The sequence below is a fragment of the Petaurus breviceps genome, unplaced genomic scaffold (genome assembly GCF_028583685.1).
Source record: "Petaurus breviceps papuanus isolate PSGF00001 unplaced genomic scaffold, PetGlider_PUasm1.0 559, whole genome shotgun sequence".
NCBI lineage: Eukaryota > Metazoa > Chordata > Mammalia > Diprotodontia > Petauridae > Petaurus > Petaurus breviceps.
The window spans coordinates 1,064,202-1,085,484 of NW_027186377.1; the positions used below are offsets into that span (position 1 = coordinate 1,064,202).

The window sequence follows — 21,283 nt, forward strand, 5'->3', positions numbered from 1 at the left end:
GCCTCCCACACACCACCCAGATTGTCCTAGGCTGTTTATTTGTCCCGTCCGGTCCCTTCCCCCACCCCTGGGGCTCCCAGGGAACTTTGGAGTCTGACTTGGGGCAGCCAGCCTTAGTCAAATAATGAGGGTCACTTTCCTTTGGCAGGGCCCTGCTGCCACCTGCTGGCCAGACCCACCCTCTGCCCACACTCAGGCCAGCTTGGTGGCAGGATGACCTGCTACTGGCCCTGAGGCCTGCCCTGTAACTGCAATGCAGGGGCTGTGCACTCACTGAGGAGCTGAGCTCACATGGATGCCCACCCTGGCCCTCTGCCGCTGAACTGCCCAGAGCCAGCCAAGACAGGCACCCCTGGCACTGGGGCTTCACAGTGCTCAGAAAGGCTCGCAGGAGCTTGTGCTCTCCCCTATCCCATCAGTGGGAAGCCTCAGTTTGGGAGGCCAGGGCACCAGTGTTGAGTGCGCAGATGGAGGCCCCCAACTCCTCAGGGTCACCAGCAGACCTTCGGAGCCCTGTACATACCTGACTTTTCCTTTCAGAAGATACTACCCGCTTCAAGCACCTCAGAAAATATGTCTACAGCTATGAAGCCGAGAGTGCCAACAGTGTGGCTGGCACTGCGGACTCTTACAGCGCCACCAGAATCAACTGCAAGGTCTGTAGCTTCTGGGAATGCCAGGGGAGTGGCCTCCATCCCCTGGGGTCCTGTGCAAACACAGGAGGGAGGGGTTTCCAGGCCAGCATCCCTGGGCTGCTTCCCCATCTGAAGGGCCAGGCCTTTGTTAGTCAGTCATCAGCCAATCTTTGTATCTGCAGCTCTTAGCACAGAGCCAGACACACAGGAGGGGCCTAAGAAATGCTTACTGACTGACTATCTGCCCACCTGCAATTACCTGTCTAAGAAAGTACACACTGAATCCTTTTGTCTCATTGCAGTAGGGATGAGGCAGGGGCAGGTGGGGGAGATACTCTAAGCCATCCCAGGCAGCCACCCAGGTGTTTGGGGTGGGCAGAGGAAGTATTTTGCATGCTCTGCCTGAGGCCCTGCCCCAGTTTGGGGGTCTCCAGAGTCTGCTGGAGCTGGTGTCATTGTCACAGAGATCTGGCGGCAATCTTGAGTCTTGGAGGCTGATGCTGGGTTTGGATGTGAAGAAGGTGCTCAGGCCAGGACCCAGAATGGGGACCCTTGTCCTCTCCCCCTTCATTAGCATTTTAAGCAGAGAATCTCCCTCACCTTTGAGGATGCCCAGGGGTCAGGAGCCTCCTCTGTCTGGGCTGGCTGCCTCCCTTCCTTGCCCTCCCCCCCCTCCCCACTCCCCTGGGAGTTTGGGAAGGGCCAGTATGGACTTGGGCTCTCTCTCCCTCCTGGCATGGCCTGGAAGGAGTCCCAGGCAGGAGCTCTGGCCAGCTTGACCAGCCACACTGAGGATGTGGGTAGAGGCCAGCAGCACCTGTGCTGAGCTTGGGGGAGCTTTCAAAGCCACTTGTTCACCACCATGCTGGCCATCCTAACCAGCCTGAGGAGTACCAAGTTCCCCATGTCCTAGGCGCTGGTAGACTAGCATAGGGTTATTGACAGTTTGGTCAGGGGGTGGGAGGGGCAAAAGGCATGACCTCAAAATCCCCCTCTCCCTCTGGGAAACCCCCATTAGAAGACCCTAAGTGAATCTCCCCATGGACACTGGGATGCAGATAGCCTGCCCACATGAAGCTTCCAGTACAGGCAGGCACAGAAATGAGTAGGTGGTGAAGGCCACTGGCATGTGGAAGAATCTGGCTGAGGAAGAGTCAGCTCTGGCCTGGGACAGCCAGAGAAGGCATCCAGTGTGAGGGCCGACAAGCTGCAGAGGAAGGCAGGGGAAAGCGAAGGCCACTCAGCCAGAGCTGCCCACCAGGCTTCGAAGAGGGGCGGGTTAGTGGGGACTGCGTGGGGGAGAGCATGAGCAGAGCAGTGGGTGAGGGAGCCGAGGAAAGGCCAGGAGGTTGGCTCAGGGAGGAGGAGCCAGGTGGGGATGGAGGCAGAGCTGGTGTGAAGCGACCTCTCACCTCCCCTGGGGCCTGGACCCCAGCTCGGCCGGCCCCGACCCTGGAATCAAGGTAGGCTTAGGCAATGCTCAGCAAGGAGTAAACCGCGGGCTTTGGCACCGTCAAGGTGAGCAGGGGTCAGGGAGCTCCCTCGGGAAGTTTGGGGTGCTGACCCTCTTTCCCCTCAGATTTTCCTGGCCTCCGCCCCGACTGGGCCAAATGGTTCAATCGCTCCCTGCTCATTCTTGGGAGTAAATGCCAGTCAATCAACAAACGTTGGCGGTTGCTCCCACACTCCTCGGGGAGGCTCTGTGGGCTCCAGCGGGGACCAAAGCTTGTGACTAGCTGCTGGGCCTCCCTCTCACCTGCGGAGTCCCCACAGTGCGGAGCTCCCACAGGGCAGGACAAGGAGGCATTCGCACAGCCCTTCAGCCGCTCTGGGAGGCAGGAGATGAGCGAGGCCGCCGCGGCCGCCCGACCCTGGGCAGGCCCGCGGGTGCTCAGGGTGGGCTCTGTTTTCAGGTGGAGCTGGAGGTCCCCCGGCTGTGCAGCTTCGTCCTGAAGGTGAGCCAGTGCACCCTGAAGGAGGTGTATGGCTTCGACCCAGACGGCAAAGCCCTGCTGAGGAAAACCAAGAACTCGGACGAATTCGCCGCCGCCCTGTCCAGGTGAGGAGTTCGAGTCTGCGCTCCCCTCGGCCGGGCTGGACCGGCCCTGGCAGCAGCTGGGCGTGGAAGGGCCGATGGATGGGCGGGGGAAGGACCGGGCGTCTAGAAGTCGTCCGCCCAGTGACCACGGAGGTCCCGGGAGGGCAGGGCTCTGCTCGGGGTCTCCCGGGAAAGGAGCAGAGACGAGACTGGGACGGGTGTCCTCGGGAGGAGGCAGAGCCCAGGCCCGCCACGGCTGTGTCTTGGAGCAGGTACGAGCTTCGGCTCAGCATCCCCGATGGGAAGCAGGTACTGCTGTACCCGGAGAAGGAGGAGCCGGCGCACATTCTCAACATCAAGCGAGGCGTGGTCTCTGCCCTGCTGGTGCCCATGGACACTGAGGACGACAAGCGGGTGCTGACCCTGGTGAGAACACGCGCCCATCCGCTGTCACAAGCCACCATGTAGACTGAGTTTAAGACTTGCCAAGCCTTTTACAAGCTTCCTCGTGGGACCCTCAAGTGGTCCCAGAAACTGAGGAAGAGCTGAAAGTGATTTGCCCCAGGCCACACTGGTGACAGAATCTGAACTCAGGTCTTCCTGACTCCAGGCTCTCTGCCTACCGTGTGCCACCTAGCTGCCCTATCATGTGCCTGAGTCCGTGCTGGCAGGATCCTCACTGCCCAAGCCAAATGGGGAATTGAAAACAACCTCCAAGAAAACGAGTGTCTGGTGGCTCCCGACCCAAAGGCCACAGTGTAAACAGCAGGTGTCGTCTTGTCCTAACCCTGACCTACCTTCCTCACTGCCCTGGCCTTGGACAGGGAGGGAGCTAGGCAGCCTCCTGGCATGCCAACAGCCCTGCCTGGCAGATCCTCTCCGGCCAGAGGGATGGAGAATTCCCATCCTGCGATGTCAGAGTGGACAGAGGGCTGGGACTCGGGACAGTACCCTTTCCTCTTAAAACAGCACCCATTTCCAAAAAACCTGAAATTGTTTCAAAAACTGAGGATTTTCTGAAAATTTGTATTGTGGTGCGGCCCCGAGTTATGGTTCCTGAGAGCCTCCAAGTCTGGCACCTCCCTCTCACTTTCTGGGCAGGGAGAGGCTTCCCCCTCTCTGCTGCTCTACTGATGCCCACCCCCACTCCCCTGCCCCACCCCCAACCTGCTTCTTCTCTCCTGCTCAGGACACCGTGTACGGGAACTGCTCCAGTGACGTCACAGTCCGGGCAAGGAAAGGAAATGTTGCAACCGAAATATTGATCAACAGAAACCTGGAAAAATGTAATGGATTTAGGCCCATCAGCAAAGCTGCCAGTCCAATTGCCCTCATCAAAGGCCTGGTGAGTGCCTATCCTTCTAGGTCCTTAGGGTCCCGAGTCATGGTCAATAAAACCACCAAACCTCAGACCTGGGAGGGATGTCACCCAGGACCCTTGGGACCCAGAGAGGGGGAAGCACTGATCCAAGGCCACACCGAGGGACTAGGATGTCCAGCTGCCACTACCTACCAGCCCAGGGCTCTTTGCATGGAGAACGGGCCTTTACGGGCATCAGATAGTGATGCCCAATGGCCCTTGGAGGAGGGAGGCAGCTGTGTCTGGGTCTCAGGGAAGAGACTGACCCCACCATCTCACAGAGAGGCTGGAATTGAATCTCTCCTTCAGTGCCTCCCCACACCCACTCTACCTCCCATAGGCCTGAGCCACTGACCCAGTCCCAGCCCTGGGTCGATTCTGTCTGGCAGTCCAGTGTCTTTGAGACTTCATCAACCCAGTCTTGGGAATCGACTTGCCCCTTGTCGACCCATTTCTGGGATTTCCTGTAAATGTGTTTGGGCCTTGAGCAGCAGGCACCTGGGTATACCCTGCTAGGAAGGTTGTCCTTGGCAAGGAGGGACAGGGCTTCAGCACTGAGCCCTTGGCCATGGAGTTATTCTCCTGTTGAGCCTATCTAGGTTTCTATTACTATATGTCTTTGTCATTTCCCCCCTGGAATGAAACTCCCAGAGGGCAGAGGCTCCTTCATGCCTGGCCTATCAGTGTCCAGCACATAGTCTGAACGAGAAAATGAATGAAGGAGTGAATGAAGGAATGAATGAATGAAAAGGGTGAATGAATGAAGTATTAAGCACAGACTACAATGCTTGCAAACAAAAAATAGGCCAATTGGGGCACAGCAGTGGGGCAGAGGCAAGGCAGGTTCCTCAGGTTAAGGCAGTGGCCAAGCTTCCTCTGTGTCCCAAGAAAGAGCAGAGGAGAAGACCCTGGATTAAATTGTGGTGATTGATTAGCTGCCTGAAGCAGGCTCATGAATTCTAGAAGCCTTTGTGGAGCAGCAGCCTGACTGTGCCCATCTGGGCATCCTGGAGCTGCTGGGCTGGCCTGGTTTGGGGGCATCCCAGGGGCAGCTCTGGGCCTTCCAGCCTGGCTGGGGATACAAGGCACCCTCACTTGAAACAAAAAATAATAATGATTGGGGGTGATGGTGATGGTGATGATGGTGAGATTGGTGATGGTGATGATGATGGTGATGGTGATGGTGGTGATGATGGTAATAATGATGGTGATGGTGGTGGTGGTGATAGCAGGTGTGAGGCTGCCCTGTTGAGGAGAGTGGCAAGGATTCTGCAAAGACAGGGAAGGCAAGAGATCAGGGTGCCAGGATCTCTGGGAAGAAGGCTTTGTCCAGAGTGTGCTCAGAGCTCTGCCCTCTGTCAGCCCCTGCACATGTGGAGGGGAAGGGGCTGGCACTAGAGCTGAGAAGGGTGGCCCAGGTCCCATCCTGGCTTCAGAGCAGACACTCTTCCCAATTCTCGTTTCCAGGGTGGCCCCTTGTCAAAGCTGCTCAGTAGCCAGCAGGAGTGTGCATACACTCTGGACCCTCGGAGGAAGCATGTGACAGAAGCTGTCTGCAAGGAGCAGCATCTCTTCCTTCCCTTCTCCTACAAGTATGTGACTCTGGCCAGCAGTCTATGAGCCACCCAGCTTTCACTGTGTGTCCAGCCCTGTCTTAGGCAAGGGATGGGGTGGGAAGGCCAGGTGAACAAGACTGTCCGGACTGTGCTAGGGCCTCGCTGAGCCCAGTGGGGCCAGAGGTAGAGACACAGTTTGTCCTAGAACAGTCAGAGGGGAGAGGGTGCTGGGGGCTTGTACAGGAGGAAGGAGGCCCCGCCTGGGCTCTGGGATTAGTCACCAGTGAAGAAGGTCTGGCTTGAAGTGAGGTTGGTCATCAGCCAATCAGCAGTCATCCAAGGGGAGCCCTATGCTGGACCCCTGCCTGGGTGGGTAGTGACCAGGCAAGGCCAGAGTCTGGCTGAGGGCACCATCCAGAGCCCCAAACACCAGGAGGCCCAGTGAAGGGGACAAAAAGGCAATGCTTAAGAGTTGGGGTGGGCCAGGAGGTTGAGGGAGGCCTCCTGGAGGAAGTGTGGCCGGAGTAGGCCAGGAAGGACAGATGGGCAGCATTTGGAGAAGTGGTAATGGAAGGGGTTCAGAGTTGGAGAGGCCGTGTTCTGCATTCCAGAAATCAGTATGGCATGATGGCCCACATCACACAGACCCTGAAACTTGAAGACACCCCCAAGATCAACAGCCGCTTCTTTGATGAAGGTGGGCTATGTGGCCATGGAAGCCTGGCCAAGGTGGGGCCGGGCGGTGGGAAGAGCCCAGGATCTGGAGTCAGGGCATGTGGGGGGTCTGGGCCCTGGTCTGGGGGTGCCTGACCTCCTTCTGCAGCCTGGGTTCTGTGCTTCTGCCAATCCACCTCTGTAGTCATGGAAGGGCCCTTCCCAGCAGTGTCCTCTATGGGTGGGGTGGACTCTGGGAGGGATGGGAGTGGGCTCCGGAGACTGAAAGGAATGCTGGGTGTGAGTGGCCTACCCCCAGCCCCATCAAGTTTCTCTGGACATTGGCCTGCCCTCCTGCTCTGGCAGCCAGCATCAATGATGATGGGGACCCAGAGTTCAGAGCTGGGGGGCCTGTAGAGATCCTCTGGTCGTGGATGAGGAGTGTGAGGCCTAGGGAGAGGAAGGGACCTACCCCATGGGGAGTGAGTGGCAAGGAGCCCAATCTGTTGACAATGCAGTGGATGGACTCTGGAGGTAGTGAGTTCCCTGTGACCAGAAAGGGCCAACCAATGATTTCATGCTGCGGCAATAGTGGAGGAAGGTGGGTCCCCAGACATGGGGGCTCCTTCCAGCCCTAAGATCCTGGGCATGGCCCTTCCCCCTTCCAGATGCTTTTCAGAAGAGAAGCCTTGCCTTAGAGAGTGTGGAGGCTGCAGCTCCAGCCAAGGAGGGTGGGGAGATGGTTCTGAAGACCCTCCAGGAGCTGCAGAAGCTGTCGACCTCAGAGCAGAATGAACACCAAGCCAAGCTCTTCAGCAGACTAGTCACCGGCTTGAGGGCCCTCAACGAAGAGACCATCTCTTCCCTTTGGCCCAAGCTTCTCGAAGTCTCAAGGTAATGTCATCAGGGGCACCGGGCCTGGGAGGCCAGAGCAGGTAAGGGACAGGCCTGTGCCCAGCATGGCTGTGAAATCCAGAAAGGGACTCTGAGCTGGCCAGCAGAGGGGCCTGCGAAGGCCCTGGGGCTGGGCATAGGACACAGATGGGCAGCCCAAGGCCCCCATCTCATCTGAAGGGATGGGAGCTATATTACAAGACAGTCAGATAGACTCAAAATCAGAGAATGACCCTGGACAGCAGGTAGCGGGTGTGGAAGGCTACAGAGAAGCCGCAGAGCTGGAATGAGGTTTCCCAGTGGCCGTGGCCCAAGGAGCCACCAGCTGCATGTGGTCGGGCAGGGCCTGGGTCGGAGCTGTGGGCTGGGCCCTAAGGAAGCTCTCAAGGTTCCTTCAGATGACGCCTCTGCCTTCAGGGGGCTCACAGCCTGCCGGGGACGGGACCCCAGTTCAGAGAGCTCAGGGACAGTGCTACATGTTACACGCGTGAGAGGGGCCCGGAAGGGAGGCCGCCAGGCTGGGCTTCAGCGGGTGAATGTTCCATCCTGCCGATGGGCAGAGGCTGGACGTTTCTGGAGGCTCTAGGGATGTCCCTGGGCTGGATGCCAAGCCCTGTGTCCTCTTGTCCCCCAGCCCCCTGGCCCTGCAGGCCCTGGCACAGTGTGGGCAGTCCCAGTGCTACTCGCACATCTTGCACTGGCTGCAGACTGAGAAAGCCAGCCCCCTGCTGATCGAAGCCGCCTCCTACATCATGGCGCTGATGCCCAACCCCTCTGCCCAGAGGCTGCAGGAGATCTTCAGAGTGGCCCGGGAACGGCCAAGCCGCATCACCCTCTATGCCCTGAGCCACGTGGTGAACAAGTGAGTGCCCCCTTGATCCTGGGAAGGGGAGGCCCCTGGCAGAGGGATGCCCAGGCCCTGAGCTCACCTGCCTCACCCTTGCAGGGTCCTCCTCCCTCCTCCAGCTCTGTGGGCTGGGCATCACAGCTAGTATGAAGCCACGTGACAAAGGAGGGAACTGAGCCTCTGTGAGCAGTGGCATCCCTGCCCAGGATCTTCAGGTCCCTGCTAACTCTGCTGTCTGTCCCCAGATTCCACCAGCAAAGCAGGATGGTGTCACAGGAGCTGAAGGAGGTCGCTGACTACCTAACCTCGCAGCTTGGGAATGAGTGTACGGGCAGTGAGGAAGCCACCTACCTGACCCTCAGGGTACTGGACACACTCTCCCTAACCAGCACCCACCTGCTGTCCTCAGCTTCCCCTGCCTTCCTCTAACAGGGCCCCCTACTTCTTCTCCTGGCAGGTCATCGGCAACATGGGCAGAGCCCTGGAGGAGGCCGGTCCGCAGCTGAAGGCTTCCCTTCTGAAATGCATCCAGAGCGCAGTGCCGGCCCTTTCAGTGCAGAAAGCTGCCATCCAGGCCCTGCGGAAGATGGAGCTGACTGAGGAGGTGAGGCCGGGGCACGTGATGGGTCTAGGGGGCCAGGGACCCCAGGGGCTGCTCCCAGACCTGCCTGTGCCCACTCAGTGGGTGTGTCTACAGGGAGGCTGAGCCCCGGGCCTCTTCTGTTCCTCCCACCACGGGCCCGGCCTGTGGGCAGGCTCCCCTGAGGGTGGAGGGAAGGAGCCTGCTGGTCCAAGAAGCCCCCAGCCCTCCCCCTCTGTTCTTCTCCTCTATCCTCACCTCCCCATCCAGAGCAAAGCAGACCTGAACCAAAGCCAGTTGAGTAAAAGGGTAACACAGTGCCTGGGGAACCATTCCTTTGGGTCCCTGTCCTCTAAGTTTCATGGCACAAGAACTTCCTGAGTGCCCCCTGTGGGCCTGTGCTTGGACGGGACTCTGGGCAGAGTGCTGAGGGAGGGTTGGGGGCTAGGAAGCAAGGGGGTCAAGTGGTTAGAGCATTGGGCCTGGATATAGGAAACCTGAGTTCAAATCCAGCCCCAGACTTACAAGCTGTGTATGACCCTGCACAAGTCACTTAACCTCTAAGTGCCTCGGTCTCCTCACCTGTAAAGTGGGAAGAATAATAGCACCTGCCTCCCCAGACTGTTGGGAATATGACGTGAGAAACTAATTGTGAAGTGCTTAGCAGAGGGCCTGGCATATATTGCAGGTACTTGATAAGGAGCCCGGCTCATAGTAGGTGCTTCATAAAAAGCCTGGCACATAGTGGGTGCTTCATAAAGATCTGGCCCATAGTGGGTGCTTCATAAGGAGCCCGGCTCATAGTAGGTGCTTCATAAAGGTTCACTCTCAGTATTCTTCCGCTGGTTTAATGAGCACAGACCCATTTTTGGCGTGGTTTGTTTCAAACACCACTTCTCTCACAGCCACCTTCTGAGGTCGGGTGTTCAAGTGTGACTGGGCTCCCTTAACAGAGGGAGACATCAAGGCCCCGGGACTTGTCTGGACAAGCGCCCCACGACACGCCAGGGCTCCAAACCTCTTCTTTGGGCTGCAGGTACAGAATGTCCTTCTGGTGACCTTCCTGGATGACACGGCCCCTGAAGAGAAGCGGCTGGCCGCCTACCTCCTGCTGATGAGGCAGCCCACCCACCACACTGTCCGGCATGTGGTCCTCGCTCTGAAGACCGAGAAGAGTGATCAAGTGCACAGCTTTGTGGCATCACACATCGCCAACGTCCTGGCGTCGGAGGATCTGAGTGTCCAGGAGTAAGGGGAGACCCCGCCCTCCAGGCCCTCAGCGCCGGGTGCAGGGAGGGACCCAGGGGCTGTGTAGAGGGGGCCAAGGGGCAAAGGCGAGGGCCCAGAAATAAGCAGTCAGGGCTGTTCGAGTGGGAAGACCTTGAATGCCAGGCAGAGGGAGTCACTGAGGGTCTTTGAGCAGAGACTTGGCACAGTCAGATTTGTCAGTCAAAAGCATTTATTAAATGCTTACTGTTTACAAAGTGCTGGGAATACATGGAAAGGCAAATGAGCATCCCTGCCCTCCAGGAGTGCAAAGTCTGGGGGAGAGGACCCCTGGGAACGAGGGGCCAGGCGGGCCATCAGGCTGAGCTGGGCTGGGCCCCAGGGCTGGGACTGGGAGCACACCAGGAGAAGCTTCTTGACAAGGGGGACTTTGAGAAGAGTCTGGAAGGAAGCCAGGAGATGGAGAAGGGGAGGAAGGCTCCTGGTGAGGAATGGCCTGGGGGCCAGGGGAGGCTATGGAGTAGGGGGTGATGGGATCACACCTGTGCTTTAGGAAACTCTCCTTAGTGACTGAGTGGAGAATGGACTGGAGGGGAGAGACCTGAGGCAGGCAGGGCCTCCAGGTGTGAGGTGATGAGGGCCTGCCCCCAGCTGGGGCAGAGTCAGAGAAGAGGAGGGGGCCAGGGTATGGGGGCCTGCCCCTCCCCCCCCCCGGATGGCGGTGTCAGAGGAGGGGTATTGGGAGTGGCACTGTCAGAGGAGAGGAGGGCGCCAGGGTATGGGGGCCTGCCCCCGGGGGGTGGCACTGTCAGAGGAGGGGAGGAAGCATATTGGAGAAGGTGGGGAATGACAACTCAGGTCTGTGTCAGAACCCAAAGCCAGCCCAGGGGCTGCAATGCTTTGGGGGTGTCCCCATGAGCCCCAATTTCCTTTGCAGCCTCAGGAGCCAAGTGAAGGCAGCTCTCCAGGACTCTCAGCTCCCAGCCACCATGGACTTCAGGAGGTTTTCTCAGAACTATCAATTCTCCAAGACCTTTTCTATCCCCACCTTCAGCCCTTTCTCCACCAAGGTAGAAGGGAACCTCCTGTTTGACCCCCACAATTACCTACCCAAGGAGACCATGCTGAAAACCACCCTCTCAGTCTTTGGCTTCCATCCCACTGATCTCTTTGAGGTAGGTTGTGCACCCCCCCAACCTGCATGGGCAGAGTGTCCCCCAGACGCCCCTGGGGAGACAGGCGGTGTGGGGAGCCTCCCTCTGCCCCCACTGGCTGTGGGCTCTCAGGACAGGCAATGGCAGGAGGTGTGGACCTGCCCCAGGGAGTTAACTCTTGGCCAGCTGGGAGGCCCCATCTCAAGGGGCCCCCTGCCTTGATGGCCCCCCCAGAAGGGAGTGCTTTCCTAGGGCAGGTGCCTGAGGGGGTCTGTGCTGACTGTCTCTTCTCTCCTCAGGTCGGCCTGGAGGGGAAGGGTTACGAGCCCACCCTGGAGGCGCTCTTTGGAAAGCAGGGCTTCTTCCCAGACAGCGCCACCAAAGCCTTGTACTGGGTGGATGGCCGAGTTCCCGACTCGGTCTCCCGGGTCTTAGTGGACCACTTTGGCTACACGAAGGAAGAGAAGAGGGACCAGGTACTCAGAGCCCTGCCCTGCCTCAGTCACACTCCAGAATTCTCACCCAGCTCTCCACCATGCTTCTCTCTGAAGGGAGGCTGTGTCATTCTCTTTCCTAATTCCCAGCCGGCGTAAGGTTAGGTCCCTCTGGCCCAGAGACATCTTGGCAAAACAAAACTCATTTCCCTCTGCTTTAGGAAGGTCCCTGGGGTACCCAGAAAGCTCCTCACTGTGGGGGGCCCTGCCCACCATGGCTGCTTTCCACAGGGCCTGCAGGGTGGTGAGGCAGGTCAGCCTGGGCCTTCGCTTTGCTCATCTCTACCGTGAGTGGGCTGTAGGAGCCAGCTCACAGACTGGTGGAATCTGGGAGTGGGAAGGGGCCTCATCTGACGGTCCCTGGCTGGGAATCCTCGCTGCAGCTCCCTCAACCTGTGGCCATCCAGACCTCGGGGAGGGGGCAGCTCTGTCTGGAAGGCCCCTCCAGGCTCCCCTGGAAGTTATTTCTGCTTCCAGGCCAGCCCTTGGGAAGCCCGAGGCCACTCCCCTGTCTCCCCCGAGTTCCTTTCACGGATGCTTAGACTGCGGCCTCGAGGCCACTTGTGGTCCTCTAGGTCCTCAGGCATGGCCTTTTGACTGAGTCCAAGCTTCACAGAACAGATCCTCTTATGAAGGGGCTTCGTTCTGGGATGTCTGGGTTCAGTCAGAGGCTGCAGTTGAGGACCTAGAGGGCCACACATGGCCCCTGGCAAAGACACCTTGACCCCAGTTCTCTCTGGGTCCCCCCACTGCTACCCCAGCTCTGACAATTGTCCAATTCTGCCATTTGATGGGTGCCAGCGTGCCATCATCGGCCAGCCAGGCCAGCACTCACTCAGTCTTCTTTCTACTGCTCTGCAGGACATGGTGAACGGACTCCTGCTCAGCTTCCAGAAGCTCCTCAAGGACTTGGGCTCCAGGGAAGCCCCCGAGGCCCAGGCCTACCTGCGCCTGCTGGGCCAGGAGCTGGGCTACCTCAGGCTGGAGGACCTCAGGGTCATGGGCACGGTGCTGCTTGGCTCCCTCAAGTCATTGCGGGGCCTTCCTCAGTTGGTGAGTGCCTGGGGGGCACAGAGAGCCCGGGCTGAGGCCTGGCCTGGAGGCCCTGGAAGGGCCCCCACACCTGGGTCTGGGCCCCACTCTGTGGCCAGCAGGCATCTACTCTTTCAAAGTGTCTGAGGTGCTGCCTTCTTCTGGGCTATGAGGGTGGAAAGAGGACTGCCCAGGTCAGGAGGAACCCAGAGAAGGTCTGAGGAAGGGGAGGGATCTCAGAGATTGGGGCAAACCCAGAGGCTTCTGGGAGGAGGTGGCTCCCAAACTGGGTCTCAAAGGCAGACAAGGGACACCCCAGACCCCTGGCACCCAGATCCCTGGCACCCAGACACCCTAAACACCCCCCATACCCCAGACACCCCCTGGCACCCCAGCACCCAAGACACCCTGGCACCCCAGACCCCTGGCATCCCAGACCCCCCAGATACCTCCTAGCACCCTGGCACCCCAGTACTCCAGACTTTCAGCATTCCAGACCCCCCAGAAGACCCCCTGGCACCCAGACCCCTGGCACCCCAGACCCCCAGCAGCCGGGCCCAGAGCAGTCTCAGGGAGCCTCCAGGACAGATGGGGCGTTCAGTCTGGCCAGGATGGGTGGCTATTCCCCATGACCTTCTGGGCAGTTCTCAGGGGCCTGGAAGGTGCCTCATGCCAGGCACTCAGGCCGTGGGAGGGAGCTGCACACCCCACTCACTTGGCTTCTCGGGTGCCCCCAGATTGCTGAGGCCCTCACCCAAGGCTCCAAGAGCGACCTCTTTGTCCACTACATCTTCATGGAAAATACCATTGAGCTCCCCACCGGGGTTGGACTGCCGCTCCAGCTGTCCACATCTGGCCTGGTCACCCCTGGAATCAAGGCTGGGATGAAGCTTCAAGTGGCTAATGTGAGGCCTGGAGCAGCATGCGGGCATGGGTCTGGAGGGGGCAGGAAGGAAGGAGGAGGCAGGTCCCTAAAGAGGCGTGGGCATCCTGGCCAGGAGAACACGTGGGGTTCCCGTCTGCTCAGCACTGACATGCTGGGAAGGCTTGGCCCGGCCACACAGCCAGGGCAGGCCCATGGGGCAGGGGAGGCTTTGGGGACCCTGGAGGTCAGGCACCCCTGAGAACAGAGGGCCTCTGGTCAGCGGCCAGATAAGCCTTGGCTTCCTTCTGTGAGGGTGTCACAGACTCACAGACAAAGGACAGGTGGCTTCCCCTCAAGGGCATCACGCCAAGCCCTGCCCTCTGCATGGGCACTGGCGGGGACCAGAGGCCTCCTGGAGCCTGAGGAGGCCGCAGATGGTCCGGCCCGAGGCAGACCCACTGCCTCTGCTCTCTCTCCCCCCAGAGGCAGGCAGAGCTGGTGGTCAAGCCCTCGGTGTCTGTGGAGTTTGTGACCCACCTGGGGGTTACTGTCCCAGACTTCGCTTGGAATGGGGTCCAGATGAACTCCAACCTATACCACGAGTCTGGCCTGGAGGCCCGCTTGGCTCTGACCAAGGGCCAGCTCAAGCTTGCCATCCCTGCCCCCAAGAGCCCCATCAAGCTCTTCAAAGCCAGGTACACCTCCCGCCCGGGCCACAGCACCCAGGGGTCGGTAGTCCTGGGGAGAGGGCCCAGAGATGGGAGGCCCACCCTTGGATGGAAGCCCCCTCCCCACTCTCTGCAGGGAGGACAGGAGGAGGGTCCAGGTCTGCCCGAGTCAGGGTCTGAGGAGGCAAAGCTGTGGGGAGAAGCCCTAGGAGCTAGGAATGAGGACGGTCCTCGGCCTGGGGCCCTGCCCAGGTCTGGAGCTAACTGGGCATTGCCCCTTTTGCAGTAACACCCTCCACCTGGTCTCCACCACCACGTACTCGAAGGTGATCCCACCCTTGATCGAGAACAGGAAATCCTGGACAGACTGCAGACCCCTCCTCCGAGGCCTCAACTACTGCTCCACCCTGGCCTACTCCAATGCCAGCTCCATCGAGGCCGCCCCCTACTACCCGCTCACCGGGGACACCAGGTGCTGCCCCCTGGGTTCTCCCCTGCCCCTGCCCACCTGAAGCTCCAGCCCCGCCTTTCTCCAAGGGTGGCCTTCATCCCTAGCCCTGTCAAAGATTGGGGGGGGTCCCTTCTCTGGTTCTGTCTCCTCCCCAAGGAAAGGAGTGGGTGGGACTCATCTTCAGGGCCTCCCTTCCTCCCGCCCCTAGCCCAGCCCCTCATGGAGTACCCAGGAAGCCCTACAGGTGAGTTACCCCAGCCTTGTACCACACAATGGAGAGCCGCTCCAGTCGCACAAAGGCGCGATGCCTGACCATCCCAGTTGGGGTCTGCAAAGGGTTCAGTGAGATGGCCTCTGCCCCACCCCCTTCTTCCTTGCTGACTCCAGGACCCCTAGGGTTTCCCAGCCCCATGGCAGGGGTGGGGGCAGCCCCTCCATCCTTGGCCTAAAGCCATCTTCTCTAATCAGCAGCTGTGACCTGCACCTTCCTGTCCTCAGGTTTGAGCTGGAGCTCCAGCCCACGGGGGACGTGGAGGTGTACACGGCAAGCGTGAATTATGAGCTGCAGCAGCAAGATGGGGGGCTGGTGGATCAGCTGAGGTTTGCTGTGCAGGCCGAAGGTGAGTGCCCCCATTCAGGGTGTTGGTGTGTTTGTGTTAGTGTGCCCCAGTGTGTGTACATGCATGCAAATGTGTCTGTGCTGAGTGTGCCCATGTGTGTGCATGGGTGTGAGTGTGCCTGTGCTGAGTGTGAGTGTGCCTGTGCTGAGTGTGCATGGGTGTATGTTCCTGGGAGTGTGCCTGGGTGTGTGTACATGAGTGTGAATGTGCCTTGCTGAGTGTGCCCATGTGTGTGTGCATGAGTGTGTATGGGTGTATGTTTGTGTGAGTGTGCCCGTGTGTGTACATGAGTGTGAGTGTGCCCGTGTGTATGCATGGGTGTGAGTGTGCCTTGCTGAGTGTGTGTGGGTGTGAGTGTGTTTGTGTGAGTGTGCCCATGTGTGTACATGAGTGTGAGTGTACCTTGCTGAGTGTGTGTGGGTGTGTTTGTGTGAGTGTGCCCATGTATGTACATGAGCGTGAGTGTCTGTGTGTGCGCATGGGTGTGAGTATGCCTATGCTGAGTGTGTGTGCCTGTGCTGAGTGTGCATGAGTGTGAGTGTGCCTGTGCTGAGTGTATCTGAGTGTGCCTATGTGGGTGTGGGGGTGTGAGTGTGCCTATGCTGAGTGTGCGTGGGTGTGAGTGTGTTTGTGTGCCTATGTGTGTGTATGGGTATGACTGTGCCTGTGCTGAGTGTGTGTGCATGCCTGTGTGTGTGAGTGGGGGTGTGTGCCTGTGCTGAGTGTGTGTGGGTGGGTGTGCACGTGTGTGTGTACAAGTATGCGTGCATTGCAAAGCTAAGTACATGCATGTGTGTGCATGTCTGCCCACCCCCCACAGAGTAAGGCCATGCTCTTGAACATGCAAGGTTCATGTTGAGATCATGAGACCCTCCACAGAGGGTGGAGGCAGGGAAGCGGCCTGGGGCCCAGAGAAAGCCTCGCCCTTCACTGGGTCTACAGAGAGAAGGCTGGGGGGGCAGGGTAGACGCAGAGAGGGGGCCCCGGGGTGGGACAGCACAGGGTCCTGGGTCAGGAACAAAGATAGGGCTCCCCTGATCGGTCTGGGGGCAGGGGAGGGGACAGAGAGGTCACCAGGGGATGCTCTTTCAGGCCCAGAGCCCAGTGAGGCCACAGTGACACTCAGATACCACCGAAGCCTTATGGCCTTGAGCAGTGACCTCCAGGTGCCAGACTTGGACGTGGACCTTGGCGCCAGCCTAAGGATCCGGGACCAGTCGGACAAGGAGAACGTGCTGTACAGCCTCACCATCGACATGCAGAGCCACAAGATCACTGAAGCCACCCTGATTGGCCACGTCAGGTAACCCTGGGGCTGCCCATGCCTGCAAGATGCCCCTGGCAAAGCGCTGGGCCTCAGACTCCTATGAGCTGGGTGATCCTGGGTGAATCACTTCACCCTGTGTGCCTCGGGGTGCACCTCCCCCCCAGCGTGGCTACGGGGACATTTGTAAAGCTCTGTGCAGGGCATGCAGAGGGAGCCACATAAGTGGTAGCTATTATTATGACTCCGCAGCTCTGTGCCGAGCTCTCCGGGACTCAGCAGGGTCTGGTTTCCAGCCCCCTTCTCTTTGTCCAGGCGTTCCCACGAGGCAGGATGTTGACCCTCACGTGGCTCCATGGTCTGCTTGGGCTCTTCACAGGTGTGACCGGAAGGAGCAGGGCACGATTGGCATCGTGTTCTCCGTGCCCCTGCTTCAGGCTGAGGCCAGGAGTGAGGTCATGGTGCGCCGGTCCCCCGAGAACCTTCTGGTTCATATGGACAGCTCTGTGACTGCCCTCGACACAACCATCTCCAAGAAAGTGGCATGGCGCTACGGTAGGTGCATTGCTGGGTGCCCTCTGCCCACTAGGTACGGTCAGAAAATGCGCCCTCTAACTTTTTCATTTTCAGATGAGAAGAAGCTTGAATTTGAATGGAACGTGGGCAGTAACACAGAAACCAAGAATCTGGTGTCCGAATACGTTCTGATAGCCTCCATGTACGGGGGGACCTTGTACGCGTACTTAGAGGAATGGCTGGACCGCAAAGTCACCCACACAGACATGACCATCCGCCACATCGGCTCCAAATTCATAGAGGTGAGTATAGACCCCTGGCCATCGGTCTGCCTCGCTGGGTGGCATGGGGACACCCACGTGTCTGGCCAGGCTGCGGTGGCCAGGGGAGGTTGGACTGACTGACCTTCCCTCAGCACCCATGCTCCCAGTGAAGGCATGGGGCCATCCACAGGGCGTGTGTCCCTGGACATCACAAGAAGGGCCCCTGGGCAGTGGAGTGGTGAGTTTGGTGCATTTAATCCCCGGCTCCCGTGGGCCTGTGATCTCGGGGACTTGGGGGTTGCCTCCAAGGCTGCAATGGTCCCTTCCTCCCACAGCCTCCCCTAGGTCTGCCAGTGTCCTGGAGGCCCTGCTCCCCTCTTCCGCCCACATGTGGCACCAGCGGGGTGGGGTGTCCTCGATGTCTCCCATGGCAGTAGGAGGCCAGCCCATGCCCACCTCCTGACATCCTGTCCTCTGATGAGGTCCTTTTCTCCTGTCCTCCTTGGGAGTGAAGAACAGGAGAGGACCCCAGCCCCAGCCTCTCTGCTGCCCTCTGGCTGAGACTCCTCTTGTGTTCTTCAGAGGCTGGGTGGGGAGCCTGGCAGAATGTCATTGGAGATGGGGTTTGGCTTTCCATAGCCTTCACACCCAACCTCCCCTAGGCACCCACACATTGCCCACCGCCTGCAGTGGCCATCCCTGGCCCCAGCTCTGCCCGTCGGGCTCCGATTGGGCACGGGGCACCCTCTTCCTGGGGGTGCCGAGAGCACGGCCCTTCCTCTGCCACATTTGTCGGCCCCACACCCTCCCCGCATTATCCAACGTGGCTGGGGCCTCTCCAAGAGCCCCACTGCCCTGAAACTTCTCTTCCTCCCCCAGGCGACCAACACGTGGTTCCAGAAGGTGTTGCAGGGCCTTCCACATGGAGAGACCCTGCAGAGGAAACTTCACAGCCTCCAAGATTGGGACGTGCCAGAGTTCCAGGTGCCCAACAACCTGTTCCTGAAAAGGTGAAGGAGGAAGCGGGGGTTCTGCGGAGCTGTGGGGGCGGGCGCCGCGGCTGGGCTTTGGGCTGGGAAGGTCCAGAGGAAGAGGAAACATTGACTCCTGGACGCAGGAGTGGGCAGATCATTCTTCCCATTCTACAGATGAGCAAAGCAAGGATAGAAAAGTTCACGACTGACCTAGAGCTACACTGTTAGCTAGCTAGCTGGTTGGTTAGTGGCAAAGCCACGCCTAGAGCCACAGTCCTTAGATCTGAGCCCTCCCACTGCACGTGGCCTCACTGCTCCCTTCATCCCTCCTTGGTTGCTTACAGTGATGGCCGGGTCAGGTACATTCTGAACAAGAGCCACGTGAAGGTCGACATTCCTTTGCTTTTCGGAGGAAAGTCACTGGACCAGCTCCAGCTGGACCCGGTGATCCAGACGCCAGCTGTGGACCTCCAGGCCATGGGGCTCCAGTGGCCCGCGCGAGAGTTCAAGCTGCCGCCGCTGACCATCCCCAAGTCCTACACCCTGAGGGTGCCCCTCCTGGGCGTCCTGGAGCTCTCCGCCAACGTCTACAGCAACCTCTACAACTGGTCGGCTTCCTACACCGGCGGAAACACCACCACCGACGCCGCCGAACACGTGAGCTTCCAGTCCCGGTATCACATGAAAGCCGACTCTGCCCTGAGCCTCTTCTCCTACAGTCTGCAAGGTGAGCCAGCGCGCCACCGGCCGGGGCTCTGGGAATCAGCGGCAGTGCCCGTGCCCTGGGCCACCGCATGACTTCTGGGTGCCTCCGCCTGGTCTGCGAGCCTGAGGAGGACTCAGCCAGGAGACAGCAGGGCCCTGGCGCGGAAGGGTCCTTGGGAGGGATGGGGTGCATCTGCTGGCGTCAGCATAAGCAGACTTTTGCCTGCTCTGTGTGCCTCCAGAGGCACCACGGCCTAGCGGGCATCCAGCTAGACACGGCTGTGGTACCGGGGAGCTGCAGAAAGTCTGGCTCTCCAGGAAGCAGGGGGGCAGTGGGCCCCATACCCGGGCTTCTGGCTCCTTCCACAAACCTCAGGTTCTGGGCTTTGCTCACAAAACGTCTTTTTGTTGTCCTTGACTTGTTTCAGTCTCATCTGACTCTCCATGACCCCCTTTGGAGTCTTCTTGGCAGAGACACTGGAGGGGTTGGCCATTTCCTTCTCCAGGTCATTTTACAGATGGGGAAACTAAGGCAAACAAGTGACTTGCCCAGGGTCACACAGCTAGTGGCTGAGGCTGGATTTCAGCTCAGGGTGATGAGTCTCCATGAGTCCAGGCTCAGCTCTCTATCTGCTGCTCTCCAAAGGGAGATGTGAAAAAGGAAACATTTCATTCATCCGTCCATCCGTCCATCCATCCATCCATCCGTCCATCCATCCTTCCATCCATCCATCCATCGATTCTTCCATCCATCCATCCGTCCATCCATTCATCCGTCCATCCATCCATCGATTCTTCCTTCCTTCCATCCATCCATCCCTCCTTCCATCCATCCATCCGTCCATCCATCCATCTATCCTTCCTCCCTTCATCTATGCATTCATTCATTCATTCATTCGTTGTTTCAACAAGCATTCATTAGAGTAGCTGCTATGTACCATTCATTGGGCCCTGAGGCCCCAAAGACAAAAATGAAATGGTCCCTTTGGGCTTGAAGAAGCTTCTCTTCTGCTGTGTAGACACCAGATAGGCCCAGGGAAGCAAGTGCAAGCTATGTGCAGAACACATACAAAGGTATTTGTGAGGGTGGGGAGGGGGCAGGGCAGAGACAGTCACAACTGAGATGGACAGAACAGGACCTAGGCAGGACAGGGGCCCTTAGCCAAGTCTTGAAGGCGGCTCAATATTAACAGGGAGAGATGTGGAGGGAGGGCATTCCAGGCTGAGAAGTCACAGCCTCTGCAAAGGCATGGCAGCAGGAGAAAGAGGGTCTTGTATGGACGGAGAAGAGGAAGTGGGCCAGTGTGGCCAGAAAGGGAGGCCTGTGCACTGAGCAGAGGGAGGTGGACTTGGGGAGCCTGGGTGTTCAGGGTGTGACACGGCCACCTCCACTTCCAGCTTTGGGAGAATCCCTTTGGAGGGTGTGTGGAGGCCAGGCTGGAGAGGCAGGGATGCCACTGAGGAGGAGGGCGAGGATGGCCACTGTGAGAGCGGAGGAAGGGATATCGACAGGAGCTGCCGTTGGTCCTCGGCCTGAGCCTCGCCTTGCCAGGGCGGGCCTGAATGGCCCAGAGCAGAAGACCCCTGACCTGACCTGGCCCTCTCTCTTCTCCCTCCTGATCCCTCCCAGGGTTAAGGTCACTGGAGGAAAACCAAGCAATGGAAGAGGGGACACAGAAGCTGTACTGGTTGGGGTCCTCGCCCCTAAACCACCCCATCAGGGAGCTCCCAGGGGAAGGCGCTGTGTGCACATACGTGTCCAGGCTCACCAGGGGCCACATGGGGGGGGGTGGCGAGAGCAGGGACTAGTCCCTGGAGGCACAGCTGGACAGGAGGAGGGTTCGAGTTCAGCCTCAAAGGATAGCTCGGTAAAGAGAAGGGGAGAGAGGCCAGGCATAGAGAGCAGCCTGAGCAAAGGCTTCCAGGCAGGTGGGAGGAGCCGCTGGTCTGGAGGGGTCACGTTCCTGTGGGGCTCCAAGGCCCGTGGAATGTGATCTGCACAGCAGCTTCGTAAAGCAGGTGGCTGTTTTATTAAGTCCATTTTACAGATGGAGACACTGAGGCACAGAAGTTAAGTGACTTTTCTAGTGAGTGGATGAGGTGTGTCTAGCAGAGGGACAGGGTCTACCATGACCCTCCCCCAGGCAGGCTGGGGGCCACATGATGCAGATCTGGAGTTGGATGTCCTTGCGTCCTCTGGCCCCCCTTTTGTGGGAGGGCCAGCCCTTTCCCCCATGTCTCTCTTTATCTCTGTCTCTCTCTGTTTCTCTGTCTCTGTCTCTCTCTGTCTCTGTCTCTGTCTTTGTCTCTCTGTCTCTCTCTGTGTCTCTCTCTGTCTCTCTCTATGTCTGTCTCTCTCTGTCTCTGTCTCTCTCTGTGTCTCTGTCTCTCTCTCTCTCTGTGTCTCTGTCTCTGTGTCTCTGTCTCTCTCTCTCTCTGTGTCTCTGTCTCTATTTCTCTCTCTCTGTCTCTCTCTGTCTCTGTCT

The 21,283-nt window shown here is 58.9% G+C and overlaps 1 protein-coding gene across 1 annotated transcript in view; it reads left to right on the forward strand.

The window, feature by feature from the left end:
* APOB (apolipoprotein B) overlaps positions 1 to 21,283 on the forward strand; it is a 35,018-nt gene that overhangs the window by 829 nt on the left and 12,906 nt on the right. The window contains exons 3-25 of the mRNA XM_069102981.1: positions 541 to 656; positions 2,549 to 2,694; positions 2,946 to 3,099; positions 3,863 to 4,018; positions 5,501 to 5,625; positions 6,201 to 6,286; positions 6,912 to 7,137; positions 7,772 to 7,999; positions 8,230 to 8,347; positions 8,442 to 8,588; positions 9,601 to 9,812; positions 10,729 to 10,966; positions 11,245 to 11,421; positions 12,301 to 12,492; positions 13,209 to 13,376; positions 13,820 to 14,031; positions 14,291 to 14,476; positions 14,954 to 15,075; positions 16,168 to 16,378; positions 16,719 to 16,894; positions 16,970 to 17,157; positions 17,998 to 18,128; positions 18,437 to 18,819. Coding sequence (XP_068959082.1) covers positions 541 to 656; positions 2,549 to 2,694; positions 2,946 to 3,099; positions 3,863 to 4,018; positions 5,501 to 5,625; positions 6,201 to 6,286; positions 6,912 to 7,137; positions 7,772 to 7,999; positions 8,230 to 8,347; positions 8,442 to 8,588; positions 9,601 to 9,812; positions 10,729 to 10,966; positions 11,245 to 11,421; positions 12,301 to 12,492; positions 13,209 to 13,376; positions 13,820 to 14,031; positions 14,291 to 14,476; positions 14,954 to 15,075; positions 16,168 to 16,378; positions 16,719 to 16,894; positions 16,970 to 17,157; positions 17,998 to 18,128; positions 18,437 to 18,819 — 4,098 coding nt within the window. The remainder of the gene's footprint in view (positions 1 to 540; positions 657 to 2,548; positions 2,695 to 2,945; positions 3,100 to 3,862; positions 4,019 to 5,500; positions 5,626 to 6,200; positions 6,287 to 6,911; positions 7,138 to 7,771; positions 8,000 to 8,229; positions 8,348 to 8,441; positions 8,589 to 9,600; positions 9,813 to 10,728; positions 10,967 to 11,244; positions 11,422 to 12,300; positions 12,493 to 13,208; positions 13,377 to 13,819; positions 14,032 to 14,290; positions 14,477 to 14,953; positions 15,076 to 16,167; positions 16,379 to 16,718; positions 16,895 to 16,969; positions 17,158 to 17,997; positions 18,129 to 18,436; positions 18,820 to 21,283) is intronic.